Source organism: Crassostrea angulata, chromosome 4, assembly GCF_025612915.1.
Source record: "Crassostrea angulata isolate pt1a10 chromosome 4, ASM2561291v2, whole genome shotgun sequence".
NCBI classification, from domain to species: Eukaryota; Metazoa; Mollusca; class Bivalvia; order Ostreida; family Ostreidae; genus Magallana; species Magallana angulata.
In genome coordinates, this window is record NC_069114.1 from 44,703,102 (window position 1) to 44,720,254 (window position 17,153).

A 17,153-nucleotide genomic window follows, 5' to 3' on the forward strand; every position below is an offset into this window, starting at 1 on the left:
AAGTAAAATCGGTGTGTACAATTTAAATTGTATTTAATTTTATCAAAGTGAAATGATCGCCAGAATTAAAAAATGGGTCCTTGTAACAACAATCACAATTACCTTTTCAGAATGTATGTGTGCCGTTTGATTTCTGTCCTTACATATTTCAAAAATATCATATCAATAATGAATATATAAATGATTACATTATTCATTTATTACATTTTTAATAAATGTAGCATATTCTAAATACCGACATACTGTATATCTGTAACCCTGTATAAGGCAAAAATTACAGCATGAGCGATTTGACGTTATCATCAAGTGTATTGCATAAATGCATATTGCGGACTGAAAAAAATGTATTAATAACCTTAATAAAAAATAAATAACATGTGAAATGTTTCATCTTGACATCTCTTATTAAAATGAATGACCACCGTAAATCATCAAATGGGCCCGTATGTTAGAAATATCGTTATTTTAGTGCACCCGTGAAAAAGTGTTAGCTGATTTTTAGCAATTATTGTTACATAAAATAAACTAGAACTGTCCCAATGGGACTAATACCCCCGCAAGGCTAATTTCAAATGGGTCAAATAATTGAACAATAAAGGTTTGGAGCACATACAAATTAAAAAAAACATTCTAGAATTGTAAAAAAAAAAATTAATTAACAAAGAAAAATTAAAATCAAAATTGTCAGAATTTCACTGTAAATACAGATGTATAACAGTAATACATTTACAAATTCATGTATCTGATTTAAAGAAAAACCAACAAAATGACAATTGTCCCCTCCCTTTAAATTGCAGTAAATGGAAATACCGGTAGCCAAGCAACGCATGCTCTTCTGTTGATAAAACTTTGAGTATATCTTTCTGAAAAGAGTCTTGACAGATGCAGTTAGTTGTTTGAAATTTTCCTCACTTTCTCCTATGATTTTCTTTGATGAGCTTGTTAAATTTAATAAACTCCCAAAACATTACCATAATTACTATACTATACCATAGCGGAAAAAAGAAACTGTGAAATATTTAATATATGAAAAAACATTTAAAAATTACAATGAACAAATTTTAATTTTTGTAATACTGTTAACACATGTATACGTAACAACATCTCATAACACATTAATGTCAACGTCGAATAACGTCAATTTCAGCACACTCGAAAGTCACTGTTATTTGAAATTGAATTAACAAAATCAATAACGCGTGTGACCACCATTTGCGTTCACGCATGCTTGACAGCGACGCCTCATTGATGCCACTAAAGTGTTCAGAAATGCTTGAAGGATGTTGTTCCAGATGTTGGTTAAAGCCTGGCCTAAATCAGCCAATGTCACTGGCTGATTTGGTAAACGGCGTAAACTTCTTTCCATTTCATCCCAGACGTGCTCGAAATTGCGTGCTCGACGTGCTCGATCGGCGACAAATCGGGGGAAACAGCTGGCCAAGGCAAGACATCGACATTCTGTTGAACAAACAAGTCCCTTACTACACGTGCAACGTGTGGCCTTGCGTTGTCTTGCTGCAGAGTGATGTGATTTTGATGCCGCTGTATGAAGGGTATCACATGACGCTGAATAATTTCATCTCGATAGCGTACGCCGGTGAGATGTCCATTTACAATTTGTAGAGGGGTCCTTCCACGTGCTGATATTCCACCCCACATCATAACGCTACCTCCACCAAATTGTCGACGTTGCACAACACAAGCGTCCTGGTAACGCTCCCCAACGCGACGATACACCCCACAACGGCCGTCACTGCTATCCAAATAAAATCTGGATTTTTCAGTGAACAGAACATTGGCCCAGTCCTGTATTCTGAATCGCAGATGTAGTGTGCACCATGCTAGTCTGGCGATACGATGACGTTGAAGAAGTACTGGGCGCACCGATGGACGTCTTGGTCTGATGTTTTGCTCGTGCAGAAGATTACGCACAGTTCTTGGACTGCATGTAATTGGTCGAAGCCCTGGAATGCTACGGGCAGTCAAACTTGCTGCCTGGAAACAATTTCTCAGATGCACAATTCTATTGTGGTTGTCCTGTTGACGTGACGTCACACGAGGTCGCCCAGAGCGCGGTCGATCCTGAGTGCTGCCAGATAGCTGAAAACATCTCCATAATGACTGGATGGTGTTCCGATGAACTTCAAAGTGTCTTGCTACAGTATTTTGTGCTATTCCAGCTTGCAGCATCCCAACAGCACGATTACGTTGGTTTTCGTTGAGTCGTGGCATGCCATAGGGGTAAATTTTGTTGAAATTAAAGTGTCAGATTTCCTGAACAAAAAAAGTTTAAACAAATCCTTTACAGTTCTTATTCCAAACAGTATTGGCCCGTATAACTCGTGCGTACAAATTCTTCAGTAAACAACAGGTGCTCACTAACCATGAAAAAGTCCGTGCACCCGGACGGTTACCATCCGATATTGTCAAAAACATTACCATTATCGATTGTTTAAATTTTATAAATACAAACAATAGATATAGAGAAATTATACTAAATTTTATAATGCACATTTTCTTTTTTCCGCTAGTATATTATTTAATTAATAAAATCTGTAAGGATAACCTCCCTTACTTTTCAACATCAGTGTACAATATATACGATGAGAAAAATGAAAACTGTCATAAAATCATTAAATCTTGTCTGATCTTAAAAAAAAGTGCAGGTGCACATCTTCAGATGGTGATCAACCTATGTACAAATTTTCAGACTGCGTCTACAGACAGACGGACAGACAGATAGACGGACAGGGTGAAACCAATATACCACCCCTAAGCTTCGTTTGCGGGAGTATAACAAGGTGTAATTTTGTTACGTTTGAACACATTCTTAAATTTAATCGTTGTAAATTGTTGACATTTGATTGAAGTTTTTTGACATGCAAAAAATGACATCATAATCGCACTTGATTTCAAACGGCGAGGAGTTTCCCAAAAGTGACGGAGTTAAGGTAGTAACGGAGTTAAGGGGCTATGCGATACTCCTGGTACATGTATATGTAATAAAGATTTTTTTAAGTTGAGTATAGTTATAATACAGTAGGTTGTACAGGTTTGTTTTAAGGAAGAGCAGACTTTAAAATTTGTTAAATTAATTTGTACAGTGCATTTGTTTTTTTAATCATATCAAGTTTTCGTCAAGATGTCGTGTACAATAATTAAGATTCTTTAAACATATAGCAATTGTATATAATTTGCGTTTCTTTGATTATAAATATTATAACTGACTTATAATTCCTTATTCCTTAATAACACTCAATGATAACGGTATTCTAACGGCCACCAGTCTCGTCAATCCATTGGATAACAAGAGGGTGATATAAACATATACGTATACATATACAATGTTGGATGCACTTTGGAATCATTCATGTCAATTATTTATTAAGTTTTATTACATATTCAAAGGGATTTTGTTGTTTTATTTTCATAAAATATTGAATATTTTCGTCTATTTTGTAAGTGTATTAATTCAGGTTTGAAAGTGATCTATTGGACCGGCAACGTATTTTAGAAAAAGGTTAATTGCTACAACATTAAAAGATAACTAGGCCTATATTGTGTTTGTTTTACTATGTTCTTAAAAATTATCTTTTAGGTCATCTTGGTATTGATTAACAATGACCCGAATGCATTATGGTATGAAAACCTTCTTTAATACGTATATACGTCCCTGTTTATAATTGTGAACACAAGTACTTTAAACGGAATTAGGTAATAAAACAATTATTTAATGCCTGAACAGTCAATAGACCCGAATATTTTTCCCGAGGTGCAGCGAACAACTCATTATGATGTTGGCCTCGGGCAATGGATCATACTGAGCTGTTCCCAGGAATTCTCTCATATTCAGGAGGAATCTGTGTCTTACAAGTACATTCAGTGGGGATGTGGTTGGTTTGTCGTATTCTATTTTTGGGTCACCCGAGCTGACAGTTAAAGATAAAAAAAAATTAGCAATAACATAAAACAATTTATCATGAAATTAATTCTTAGGTAACAGTGGGTAAAGGGCTTTCACGTTAATCCATCAGCTGATTACTATCGTTCAAGGGGAGATAATGATGAAATTTATTCTCTATTAAAACAAGATAGCCAGCAATATCAATTTAACAAAAGCTCTCTTGTAATTATAATGTCCATCAGAAACGTCACAGATGACCTTGGAGGAACCTAATATTCCTACTCATCGGTTTTTGACCAAGTATAGAACTAAATTGTCCTAATGGGACTAATACCCCCCACAAGGCTAATTTCAAATGGTTCAAATATTAATATGAATTTAATTAATCAAAGGTTTATGACACATTTAAAAAATATATTCTAAATTTGTTAATTATCTCAAGAGAAGAGTGGACCGAAAACGCTTGGCTAGCGAAGGTGGGGGTTTCCGACAATGTCATTAGGGGTGCCTTTTTTGACAGCAGCCCGCCTGCCACTTTCACCATTTCAATAACAGGATTTTTCCTTTGGAAAAGACGTTAAAAATTTGCAGGTGCACATCTTCTGATAGCGTTCAACATGCGTACAAATTTTCTTACTATTCTATGCAGAAGCAAGAAATTCTCTAGAGGGACAAAAGTGTGTCTTTTGACAGAGGGACAGGGTGATTCCAATACACTGTATACCTCCCTAACTTGGTTTGTGGGGGGTATAAAAACCCGGACAGACTGATGGACAGAGGACAGATTACAGGGCAATGGACATAAATAATGCAGAACTAAAACAAGACAGAGAATTTTAACATATTTAATATTAATATATGTATACATCTTTGCCAACGATGCAAATTACCGTAAGTGAATTTGCTTAAAAATCTGATTTCAATTAAAACATGTAATTACTATAACAGCACTAAAACATATATTTATAAAAAGCCATTCAAACAATAGTTCATCTGTTATTTTTAAATCAGAAAAAAATTTCATTAAAATGCAATTCTTTCTTCATAAAGCAGGTATCATGCACTCTTTAAAAATCTTCTTTTTTCTCCTTTCATTATTTCCTCTTGGCCAGACTGAAAGAAACAAAATAGTGTGGCTACAGTAACTGCCATTAGATAAGCAAATAAAGTAACATCCTCATTAGTATGTTTTGATAATTTGTCTGCACCCCTGACATCATGTCATGGAGAGGAGAACATAAAATGTTGCTTTTTACATTCATTTTGGTAGAAGGTTTATATGGGCTTTCCCTATTGCCTAATCCCATTGAGATCATCAATAACATAGATGTGTCTGATCAACAATTTTTGATGTTAGTATAGCATTGAATGATTTATTTTTGACGTCTTCATGTCAATAACTGCCGTCAGGTAATTGAATAAAGCGTGTTAGCCCATTATGATAATTTGTCTGCTCAACTGACGGCAGTTATTGACACGACGACGTCAAAAATAAATCATTTAATGCTTATATATACATTCCCTTACTGAAGAAATCCATTGTTTACTCAAATAAATCGATATAAAGTGCAGATCACGGAGGGAGTGAATTAGTAACAGCAAGAACAGCTGTTTTGTAAAACCGGTTTAAACTGGTTTTTACATAGACTGTTGAGATGAGATCCACGAGCATGAAAATATAATCCATGAAAAACAACTCTTCAAATGTTGCTTTTAACAATAAAGTCAACTTTTTTGTTGAATAATTATAAAACATGGTGTTTTGACATTTCATTTATTATTATTATTACTCTCCGCGTATTGAACACCAATGAAACATTGTATTAAATTTTTATATGATGATATATATATTTTTTTTTTTTTTTCCTACCACTTTTTGTATTATTACTATTTTTTTTTTCTCTTACTTACTTATGCTTACTAACACATGTAATACTATGTTGTATTATAATTTATATATAATTTATTAGACCCTTGACATCACAATTTAATGTAAATATGTTATTGTACCTCATGTACCATTGTATGATAATGGTTTGAGAGAATAAATTGAATTGAATTGAAATTGACAACTTTCATAAAAAAAATTTTTTAACCAATAACATAGAAATCACTGTTTGAGAACTACTTATGTAAATTACTCGTAAATTCATAAGCAGTGAATAGGTGTTGCATTTAGAGGCTTTTAAACATCACAGAATTTAATGGAAAAACACATTAGAATGTAAATATTTCTTTTTAAAAATCCCTTCTTCTCAATTATTCACCTAGGGCTGCATGATCAATGTTTCAACAAAGGACTATGTGCGGTATTATGCATTTTTCGCCCCCAAAATTAAAGTTTAACAAGAGGCCCAGGGGCCACATCGCTCACCTGAGCAACAATTGCCTTAATTCTGATCAAATTAGCATTACAGTATCAAAATATCTTGACAACTGAGTACAGTAGATTTTGCTAAAAAAAAATTGAAAATCTGCCAATTTTTATCCACCTCTTATTTTTAAGTAAAGCCCCTTTTGTTGTTGTACCTGTAAGAAGATTTTTCTCTATTCCTATAAACCCCCCCCCCCCTCCGCATTTCGTGGCCCCACTATTCTCTAGGGAATCATGGTTTCATCAAACTAAAATCTACCTTTAATCTCATAACCTGTGCTTTCACACCAAATACTGAGTTTTGGACCGAAAACTTTCCCAGAATATTTTTAAGGATTGTAAAACTTGATCCCCCAATTGTGGCCCCACCCTACCCCGGGGACCATGATTTGAACAAACTTGAATCAACACTTCCTGATGATGCCTCCACTCAAAGTTGAGCTTTCCTGGCCTAATAGTTTTTGAGAAGAAAATTTTGAAAGATTTTCTCTATATATTCCTATGTAAAACTTGATCCCCCAATTGTGGCCCCACCCTACCCCCAGGAACCATGATTTGAACAAACTTGAATCTACCTTACCTGATGATGCCTCCACTCAAAGTTGAGCTTTCCTGGCCTAATAGTTTTTGACAAGAAAATTTTTAAAGATTTTCTCTATATATTCCTATGTAAAACTTGATCCCCCAATTGTGGCCCCACCCTACCCCCGGGAACCATGATTTGAACAAACTTGAATCAACACTTCCTGAGGATGCTTCCATTTTAATTTGAGCTTTTCTGGCCTAATAGTTTTTAAAAGAAATTTTTAAAAGATTTTCTCTATATATTCCTATGTAAAACTTGACCCCCCAATTGTGGCCCCACCCTACCCCGGGGGACCATGATTTGAACAAACTTGAATCAACACTTCCTGAGGATGCTTCCATTTTAATTTGAGCTTTTCTGGCCAAACAGTTTTTGAGAAGAAGATTTTTAAAGATTTTCTCTATATATTCCTATGAAAAACTTGATCCCCCAATTGTGGCCCCACCCTACCCCGGGGACCATGATTTGAACAAACTTGAATCTACACTACCTGATGATGCCTCCACTCAAAGTTGAGCTTTCCTGGCCTAATAGTTTTTGAGAAGAAAATTTTGAAAGATTTTCTCTATATATTCCTATGTAAAACTTGATCCCCCAATTGTGGCCCCACCCTACCCCGGTGGACCATGATTTGAACAAACTTGAATCAACACTTCCTGAGGATGCTTCCATTTTAATTTGAGCTTTTCTGGCCAAACAGTTTTTGAGAAGAAGATTTTTAAAGATTTTCTCTATATATTCCTATGAAAAACTTGATCCCCCAATTGTGGCCCCACCCTACCCCGGGGACCATGATTTGAACAAACTTGAATCAACACTACCTGATGATGCCTCCACTCAAAGTTGAGCTTTCCTGGCCTAATAGATTTTGAGAAGAAAATTTTGAAAGATTTTCTCTATATATTCCTATGTAAAACTTGATCCCCCAATTGTGGCCCCACCCTACCCCCGGGGACCATGATTTGAACAAATTTGAATCAACACTACTTGATGATGCCTCCACTCAAGGTTGAGCTTTTCTGGCCTAATAGTTTTTGAGAAGAAAATTTTTAAAGATTTTCTCTATATATTCCTATGTGAAACTTGATCCCCCAATTGTGGCCCCACCCTACCCACGGGGACCATGATTTGAACAAACTTGAATCTACACTACATGAGGATGCTTCCACTCAAATTTGAGCTTTTCTGGCCTAATAGTTTTTGAGAAGCAGATTTTTAAAGATTTCCTCTATATATTCATATGTAAAACTTGATCCCCCAATTGTGGCCCCACCCTACCCCGGGGGACCATGATTTGAACAAACTTGAATCTACACTACCTGATGATGCCTCCACTCAAAGTTGAGCTTTCCTGGCCTAATAGTTTTTGAGAAGAAAATTTTTAAAGATTTTCTCTATATATTCCTATGTAAAACTTGATCCCCCAATTGTGGCCCCACCCTACCCCCGGGAACCATGATTTGAACAAACTTGAATCAACACTTCCTGAGGATGCTTCCATTTTAATTTGAGCTTTTCTGGCCTAATAGTTTTTAAAAGAAATGTTTTAAAAGATTTACTCTATATATTCCTATGTAAAACCCGATCCCCCAATTGTGGCCCCACCCTACCCCCGGGGACCATGATTCGAACAAACTTGAATCAACACTTCCGGAGGATGCTTCCATTTTAATTCGAGCTTTTCTGGCCAAATAGTTTTTGAGAAGAAGATTTTTAAAGATTTTCTCTATATATTCCTATGTAAAACTTGATCCCCCAATTGTGGCCCCACCCTACCCCCGGGGACCATGATTTGAAGAAACTTGAATCTACACTACATGAGGATGCTCCCATTTGAATTTGAATCTTTCTGGCCTGATAGTTTTTGAGAAGAAGATTTTTAAAGATTTTCTCTATATATTCCTATGTAAAACTTGATCCCCCAATTGTGGCCCCACCCTACCCCCGGGGACCATGATTTGAACAAACTTGAATCTACCCTACCTGATAATGCCTCCACACAAGTTTAAGCTTTACCGGCCTAATAGTTTTTGAGAAGAAGATTTTTGAAAAATACCAACAAATTTTCATTAATTCTCAATTATCTCCCCTTTAAAAAGGGCGTGGCCCTTCATTTGAACAAACTTGAATCCCCTTCACCTAGTGGTGCTTTGTGCCAAATTTGGTTGAAATCTGCCCAGTGGTTCTTGAGAAGAAGATGAAAATGTGAAAAGTTTACGACGACGACAAAGACAACGACGACAGACAACGGACAAATTGTGATCAGAAAAGCTCACTTGAGCCTTTGGCTCAGGTGAGCTAATAAAAAGCTTTCAAAAATAAGGTGGTGGCAGATAGTTGAAATCATATTGAAAATAAGTATGTAAAAGGTTATCACCATAGTGACGTCATGATGTAGAAACGACGTCATGAAGATTGTCTTGTTTTGAAAAATTGATGATTTGTAGCAAAGTATGGGTGTTTTTTGACTGGGAAACATTGAGCGAAGGCTTGCTCAAGTACCTTTTTTTAATATAATGTGTAGGGATGGGACGATCCATCGATGCACCGGTGCATCACGGTATTTATTTTGACGATATTTGGATCGATACATTTACCATTAATACAACGATACCTAAGCCAACTTTTTTTTTATTTTCCAAAAATATCCGAGCTTCATATATTGGCTATTTTTAGTCTGCGCGCCTAATTTGAAAGTACAAAGAGGGAAGAAAACCTCGTAAAGTTGTCAAAACTGTTAGGAAGCTAACTTTTGGATTACCTGTTTATGAAAAAGTAGTGTATATGAGACTAAAGTAATTTGTAAATTGTGCAACGCTCATTTTAAATATATCAAAATAACTTTGGACATGCGGTAATACATCGACAGATTGAATAAATTTTTAACCCTTATTCATGTTTTCATTTAGTTGCTGCAATATATCGTGATATGTATCATATCGCATCTCATGTATCGTGATGTGTACCGAATCGGCTATGTACAGAATCATCCCAGCCCTAATAATGTGTAAAATTTTATGAAGAAAATCGTACTTGAGCAGACCTACGCTCTGTACTTCCAAATGCAAAATTTAAAGAAAAAATGAGAATATTTTCATTTGTTTGCAAAATTGCAGGAATTTGGTTACTATTAAAGGTGACGTCATAGATAAACAGCAAATGAGCATTGGTGACTAAAATCAAGATTAAAGTGATAGGCATCCTCTATACAATGATTTATGAAGATTTGATATTTATGTGATACTATTTGAAAATTGATTTAATTTGGGGGCAGATATTTGACCATACCAAATACAGTCCTTTGAATCAACATAATATCAGGATTTCTGAAATTTACAAAATATGTGATCCGAAAAGCAGACTTGAGCTTTCAGCCCAGCTAATATGAGGAATGCAAATATTCTATTCTGTATCGATAATTTAACCACAATTATCATTTACTCATCTTAATATAATTAAAACCATAAGATAGTCATATTTGCCAAAATTCACCTCTGGAGATAATCCTTAACACTGTCAAATCCATGAAAACGTGCCATATGGATCATGATCCCGGTGCAGGATTTCCCCTGCTTTTTACGACAGAAACTGCAATTACATATTCCTCTGCATGGTGGACAATGCCAGTTCTACAAAACAAAAGAGGGATTATATGAATGAAGTATACAATGGAACATGTACATCATGTTCGGTAGGATATAGTGCTGTTGAATTCAAAGAGAATATACCACCTTCCTTGTTGTAAGCTGTTAGTTCCATACGTAAAAAAGAGAGGCAAATTTACTTTACATATATTTCCAGGAATTTCATCATTTTTCCCAAACTCACGGATTATACATGTACTTAATACATCAAATTTTATATTTCAGGTTTTTCTATTATCAAATACATGCCTCATCCTTCAGAGCTTCTTTAGCCTCTTCTCCATATCTGTTCCTTAAGCATGGTCCACAAAACTGCAAAATTTTTATAGATAAATAAAAGTAGTATAATACAGTTTGATTTTATTGAAATGACCTTAATGATGAAGATCATGACTAAAGCTTATTCCCACTATCTTCATACACACAGGTGCCATTGAAAGTGTAGAAATGATAATGAAATCATACCTGTTAACCTTTCGAAGCTGCTATGTGGGAGAATCTCCCCCTTACCAACTTGGCTAAGGGGGAGATTTTGCGTAAACGACGTTTTTTCACCTGAAATACTGTTAGATACCTTATTTCACCATTGTAATTAATGCATTTGCAATCATTTTAAATTTTATTATTTCTATGAACACCAGTGTGCAATTACAACTTGTGTTGTGTTCAGAAAACTATTAATTTGTTTGCATAGTACAATACAAGAAGTGCACTTTTTATATTAAGTCTTCTTATTGTTGAGTATTGAACCATCACTGCATGCTGACATCTAGGGTAAACACAGAAAATTTATTTTGCGTATTTTGAATATGCAGTGAAACCCAGTTAAGAAAATACCAGTAAATAATATTCATTAAAATTATTTTTTGCCTTATATATAGGAAAGATTTTTAATTTACAAAACAACATGTATTTCTCCAGTATCATTTTAAAAATGATCTCTGTTGTAATGTCTATAGCATCCCTGTAATTCATAGTTCCGGTACTATAAACTTTAAAAACTGTTGTGAATCGCTTTTACACTTTTTCCTCGAGCTTCACTTTTATCGGTAGCTTGTATAAACACTCAGTGTTCCAAACTCATTTTGATTTTTTACCAACGTGCTGTCCAGACAGAATTAGTCACGACTCACTGCACGTGGCTTGCAGGGTGCTTTACCTGTGCACCTGTTAAGTGACACCTCTGGCTGTGTATTGTTTTCTTTGGTGTTACAGAGTAAAATCAAGATGTTTTAAGCTTTCACTTATTTGTATGCATAACTAAATATGTAACTGATTTAAGTCAAAACCAGAAGTAATCGTAAAAAGTAAACTGGACTATAACATGTCATACTATGATCACGGTAGACAGTACTTGGGTGGATTTTGATATATTCAAGCTACACAGCAGCTTTTTTAACTCAAAATCAGAGAAAAACCCGCAGTGGTTGTTGAAATTTGCATGTAAAGATTCAGAATTGGGAGGGGGGGGGGGGGGGGTATGGGGAAGACAAATACGATTGCGGGAGAAAATTGTCTCCCGCGCGGGAGATAGGTTGGATGCGAAGATCTTAGATTTTTAAGCTGTTTTGCGGGAGTCTCCCGCGCAATGTGGGAGGGTTAACAGGTATGTGAAATAACAGTTAAGGATCTACGCAAGGCATACTGTATCTAACTGTACTCTTTAGACATGATATTCATTCAAGTTAAATATTAAAGAAAATAAACACCAATCTCTGTAAATATGGATCTGACATTCTACCATGCACCATAATTCTGACACTTTATTCTCATCGTGATAAAACATGCGACTACAGTCATATCTTGTTGCACGACTACCCCCAAACAAGGAACTGGCATCACAGCCCAACACATTGTAATGTACATGTATCACTATGAATAACCTTGAATAATTCCAGAGAGTTTTCACTGCAAATGGTCAATTATGGCCCTCTTAATGTATTCACAAATTGTAAGAACTTGGCACTTACCTGCCCTCTGACACCAAAACAGGCACCAGACCGACAAATGGTCTTCATGTCATTCGTTTTCTGCCTGCATTGGTGACAAGATGTTCCCTGTAAACATTCATTAGCATTATAATTAAAACAAAGATATTATGTGACAATATATCCATTGTTAATATGCAGCAGCAATACTTTTACTTTGGTTCCAGTTTAAAGACTTACATAAATGCTATCATAACGTTTGTCGCTCACACTGTCGGCTACTAGAGCCAAATCATCATCTGTTATCTCATCAGCAGACCTTGTGTCAATTTGAAAGGATTTTGTGTGATTCGAAATCCTTGGCTTCACCTAAAATTTCAAGAAGTGGAACAACGGTGTGACAGTGTCATATATTATAATGTATACTATCAATATAACATTAAAACTATATTCATTTGGGAAGAGGTTGTATATCTCAATTTCAGAACTTTCCGAAATGTTCTTTGATCAAAATCAGGGCCAAACCAGATAATTCATGAACATAGTTTATTTTGTACAATTTGAAGACAGCAGGAACAGATGTATTTTAGCAGTCTTGATGCTATATGTAATTAAGTTCTTCATGCCAATCATGCGCTATGACATCTCTTACAAATTCTTCCTCATCATATGGTTCATCTCTCTCGTCTTCACTATCTCTCTCAGTTTCCAATGAAGAAGACTTTTTGAAAAATCCGAAGCGAACTTGCAGTCTCTGGAAAAATATTTATACTTGATATTACTACTAATATGTATTACTTGGAAAAACTATACTGGTAGTATATAGCTTCATGATTTCTTTCAATAAGCAATAATAAATTACTATAAAAGTGAAAAAATTCAAGTTTGTATCACAATTGTAGAATGTCATTTTAACACATTATGATTTATTGGTCTGAAGACTGTGCTGGATAAAAAAAAAGTGCTGCAAATTTTGAAGTCAGGTGGGAAAACAAACTTATAGTCATACTGGGGCCTTACATTGGTGGGTGATGAATCCAAGTCCATCACAGGGTCGCTGTATCTACGCGGATTCCTCGGGTCAGTTTTATCTCCCACGCGGGCTCTCCTCGAGGGATTCCTTCTGATTGGTCCAAGCGTTTCTGATTTCCTATGTTTGTATTTAGGCATCTGCAACAATCAGATATGTTCACGAAATACACTGGTATGTGTTTCAGTAAATTCCTTATTTTACGCGAGTACTTAATTCTGTGATTCCCGATATAAAATCGCAATCACTGGTATTTTGTTATAATTTCCTATAGTATAAAACTGTCTGAAAAGTATAAAAAGCGACATTTTAAAATATGCTAGGATTGCTCCTCGCATTTTACGTGGAAATTAATTCCTCATGTTTAATCAGAAATTTACGGTATCTAAATTAGTTTACAATAGAGCAAAAATACTTTTTGAGAGAGTAGTTAAAATCAACCGACTTTTCATCACAAGAAATATGCATGATATTTGAGATGTTACTTCGAATCGCTGCTGTTTTTTATAGGAACCACTACAAGTCATCACATACACTTCTCTATTAACATATATCGAAGCTTCAATTTGTTGTTCAAACATGTCAATGATTTACTGCTACTTCCCATTAAAAGTTGGATTAAAGTTTAAAAGCTGTCAAAAGTTTTCTTTTAAATACACTAAATAATTTGCTCAACAATTAAATGCAAACTTAACTGGCCTGCAAGAAAATGAAGTTTCAAAACAAAATTACTGCTTATAAACATAGTATAGTTTGCATTTTACAAGTCTTTTAATGTATAAGGCATTAATTATCTAATATACTAAAACTCATATCCAAGAATACATGAATACTTTTTTTTCAATGTTTTCAACAAGTCCTTTCATATTTTTTCTCCCATTTGTTGTTGAAGATTTTACATACAAACCTTGGTTCTTGGAATAATTTTCTTCAGTTCTGGATGCCACTTCACGTCTGCCATCAATTTCTCAAGCTTAATATATAATAAAAATACTTATAACCATACTGACTACTGGTATACTTTAATGTTTTCAAATTGAGTCAAAAAGTCTTCATGATAATACATATAAATCTTTTATGTATTTACAAATGCTTTCTCAATTTAAAGTAAAAAGAAAACTTACAATGACTTGATTATCTTCCAAATTTTTTGCTCGAACATCCATGATTGTTAAATATGGTCAAAAAACCTGATCTGAATTCTGAAATCAAAACTGAATTATGACAAATGAATTAAAATTGGATATCCTATACCTGTACACAATTTTTGGAGTTTTTTTTTTTGTGTCTGGGCTTGGGAGATTCTAAAAATTTGGATGAAGACTTTGTTTTACATATTTTAGTAAATGGAATCAACCAGTTATAAGAGCTATTGGTAAGACAACAATTGAATCTCACACCTGTATATATATGTCAGAGATTTCCTGTGTTTATCTTAAGATAATGAAGATTTGGCCTGAAGAAAATTTCTTCTTTAAATCCTGTTATCAATTAGTTTTCCACCCTTGTCAATTTCTGTTTCCTGTTTACTTTTAATCCTTGTTATCTAAGTTGAAAGAGTCTCCACACAAATGACAAATATTCTCTGCAGTCATTTTTAAGTGTTATAAGTAACTATATATGAAGTAAACGCATAGTGACTCTACAAGCCTTAATTCTATTTTAACCTTTTTACCACAAACACTTATAAAATTTTACAAATGAACACTCACTCATTTAAATACAATGTCTATATTATATATACACTGGACAAAATTGCTAAAGCACCATTTGAAATAAAAATAATATTTACATCCTAGAATTTTTTAAAGATATATTTAATGTTTAAATAAATCACCTAAATTATAAGTAAGACATTTAAATGTCCAAACGGATAAATGGATGCAATGTTAACCGAAGCGTGACTCTTCTTTAAAAATGCTCAAATTGTGCTCACACTTCTTTTGGAAAGATAAATCTTTACTTTCTGTTTTGTGATCTTATTATTGATGCATGCATAACTAAAACCTCACAAAAAACCTGACGGGGTATGGCGTGTTTGATCGCAGATGAGCGTGGCAGGACAGTTGGTATGGTCTCTGCAGAATGCTCCTTTAGTGAGGTTAGAAAATATGTTAATAATTGTACGATTACCGATGATATTTGCTAAAACATGACACAGCATGCTTATCAAATAAAAAAAATGTCGTTTAAGGTAGCCAAAGTGTTTAAAAGGCACCACATGTCAATTGCAAGGTTGTACCGGAAATTTGCGCAAACCGGAAGTGTGAGGGACCGAGCAAGAATTCCAAAGCGTCGCGTAAATACTAGGCGAAAAGACAGACAGATCCCATTTATACGAGCAAATGGAGCCCATACCTGATAATTGATATGTGAATCACATAATGGGGGGTACCAATGTTTCATAAACAGTACTCAAAGCAACTGGTCAATAAGATAACAACTGTTACAAATGATGTTTCATTTTCTGTATTATTATAAACTGTTTAAATAACATACTAATCAATCTTTGTTGCGTTCAGATCTAAAACAATCAAAGAAGTAGTAGGTGGTGCGTTAGCAATTTTGCCTAGTGTACATATATATACTTAATCTTATGATGCAAAAACGTTTTAAAAATTTTGATTTCGAGTTGCTCTTAATCGTTTGATAAATCTAAATCCCGGAGGCATTATACTATATATACTACAAGTAAATTCAGAACATACATTTGTAGCTTATATAGAAACAAGGGTCTGCCTCGGGTGTTACCTTCGTTACCCCTGTTTCCGTGTTTTACAGAAGACATGGGTTTTTATACAGAATTTGAAGCATGGTTGAAGTTTAAATTAGGAACGGTAATTTTTATATTAGTCTGGTTTCGTTTGAAACTGGGTTACAGAATTGCTGCATTGGGAAACTGTAGTGTATTCTTGCCATATATATGAATCTCACATTCAAGAAACATATAATTGACTCATTTTATTTAATCAACATTTGTCAAATCTTAACTTCTATAAATACCCTAAATAAGTTCCCAGTAAATATATTCACTCTTAACGAAATAATTCAATGTTATTTTATTGCAAGCACATATTTTGACACCTATACATTGTATATCCCAATGGCTTAACCCGCTTTGATCCACCAAATATGTCCACCACCTTACTCTCATATATGCTATTTCGGACTAAATATAGGGAATCATGATCTTAACAATTTAGGTTTTTAATACTCTAGAGGGATAATCTTGTATCCTATAATTCGGAACTGCTAAAACGACCCGTGTGTAATGCTGCGATCCAACGGTCGCATCGTAAGCATAGTGCACGTGTTTATCCAGTAGTTCATATTTGCATATGGAAAGTCAGACAGAGCTTTGCAGCTGTTGTTTGGAACTTAATTTAACGCACTGAAATGCACACAGTATGTGTGGTGATGCGACAAACACTTACGCTGTCTCTTTATTCAAAGAAATGTGCAAGGCTGAGATTGTTGTCCAATTTTCCCGCCACCAACAGAGGGCGCTCGAAACTTTTTTTTCTACATTTGTCTCGGTGCTATTAAAAAGAAAACTGCATGAATATAACTTTATAACTAATTAAGTTATTTTATGTACTTTTGTTACACTTGTAACAAAGTGTATGTTGGGGGAGGGGGGGGGGGGTCTTTACGGAGACAGCCGAGCCATTCGAGAGCAATCGTAAG

General features: G+C 34.8%; 1 protein-coding gene across 2 annotated transcripts; it reads right to left on the reverse strand.

Annotated features, from left to right (window-relative positions):
- Positions 1–4,734: 4,734 nt before the first annotated feature.
- On the reverse strand, positions 4,735–17,005 carry LOC128179970 (cell division cycle-associated protein 7-like). Of its 2 annotated transcripts, none has more exons than XM_052847693.1 (10): positions 16,901–17,005; positions 14,591–14,668; positions 14,374–14,439; positions 13,457–13,606; positions 13,089–13,190; positions 12,677–12,805; positions 12,479–12,565; positions 10,758–10,820; positions 10,357–10,493; positions 4,735–5,017 (listed from the first exon to the last, which is right to left on the reverse strand). In XM_052847693.1, the coding sequence occupies exons 2-10, from the start codon at positions 14,630–14,632 to the stop codon at positions 4,999–5,001; spliced, it is 795 nt and encodes a 264-aa protein (XP_052703653.1). In that variant the 5' UTR covers positions 14,633–14,668; positions 16,901–17,005; the 3' UTR covers positions 4,735–4,998. The 2 variants fall into 2 exon arrangements, with proteins under 2 accessions (XP_052703653.1, XP_052703654.1); XM_052847694.1 differs by having other exon boundaries at positions 14,591–14,680; positions 16,901–16,961.
- Between the last annotated feature and the right edge of the window lie 148 nt (positions 17,006–17,153).

Bases quoted from the DNA above. Each gene is read 5' to 3' on its own strand.
- LOC128179970 (XM_052847693.1), bottom strand. From the start codon at position 14,632: ATGGATGTTCGAGCAAAAAATTTGGAAGATAATCAAGTCATT. The intron at 13,607-14,373 runs GTTTGTATGTAA...TGATTGTTGCAG, and splicing joins AAATTATTCCAAGAACCAAG to ATGCCTAAATACAAACATAG. The intron at 12,806-13,088 runs GTAAGAGATGTC...TTGAAATTTTAG, and splicing joins CATATGATGAGGAAGAATTT to GTGAAGCCAAGGATTTCGAA.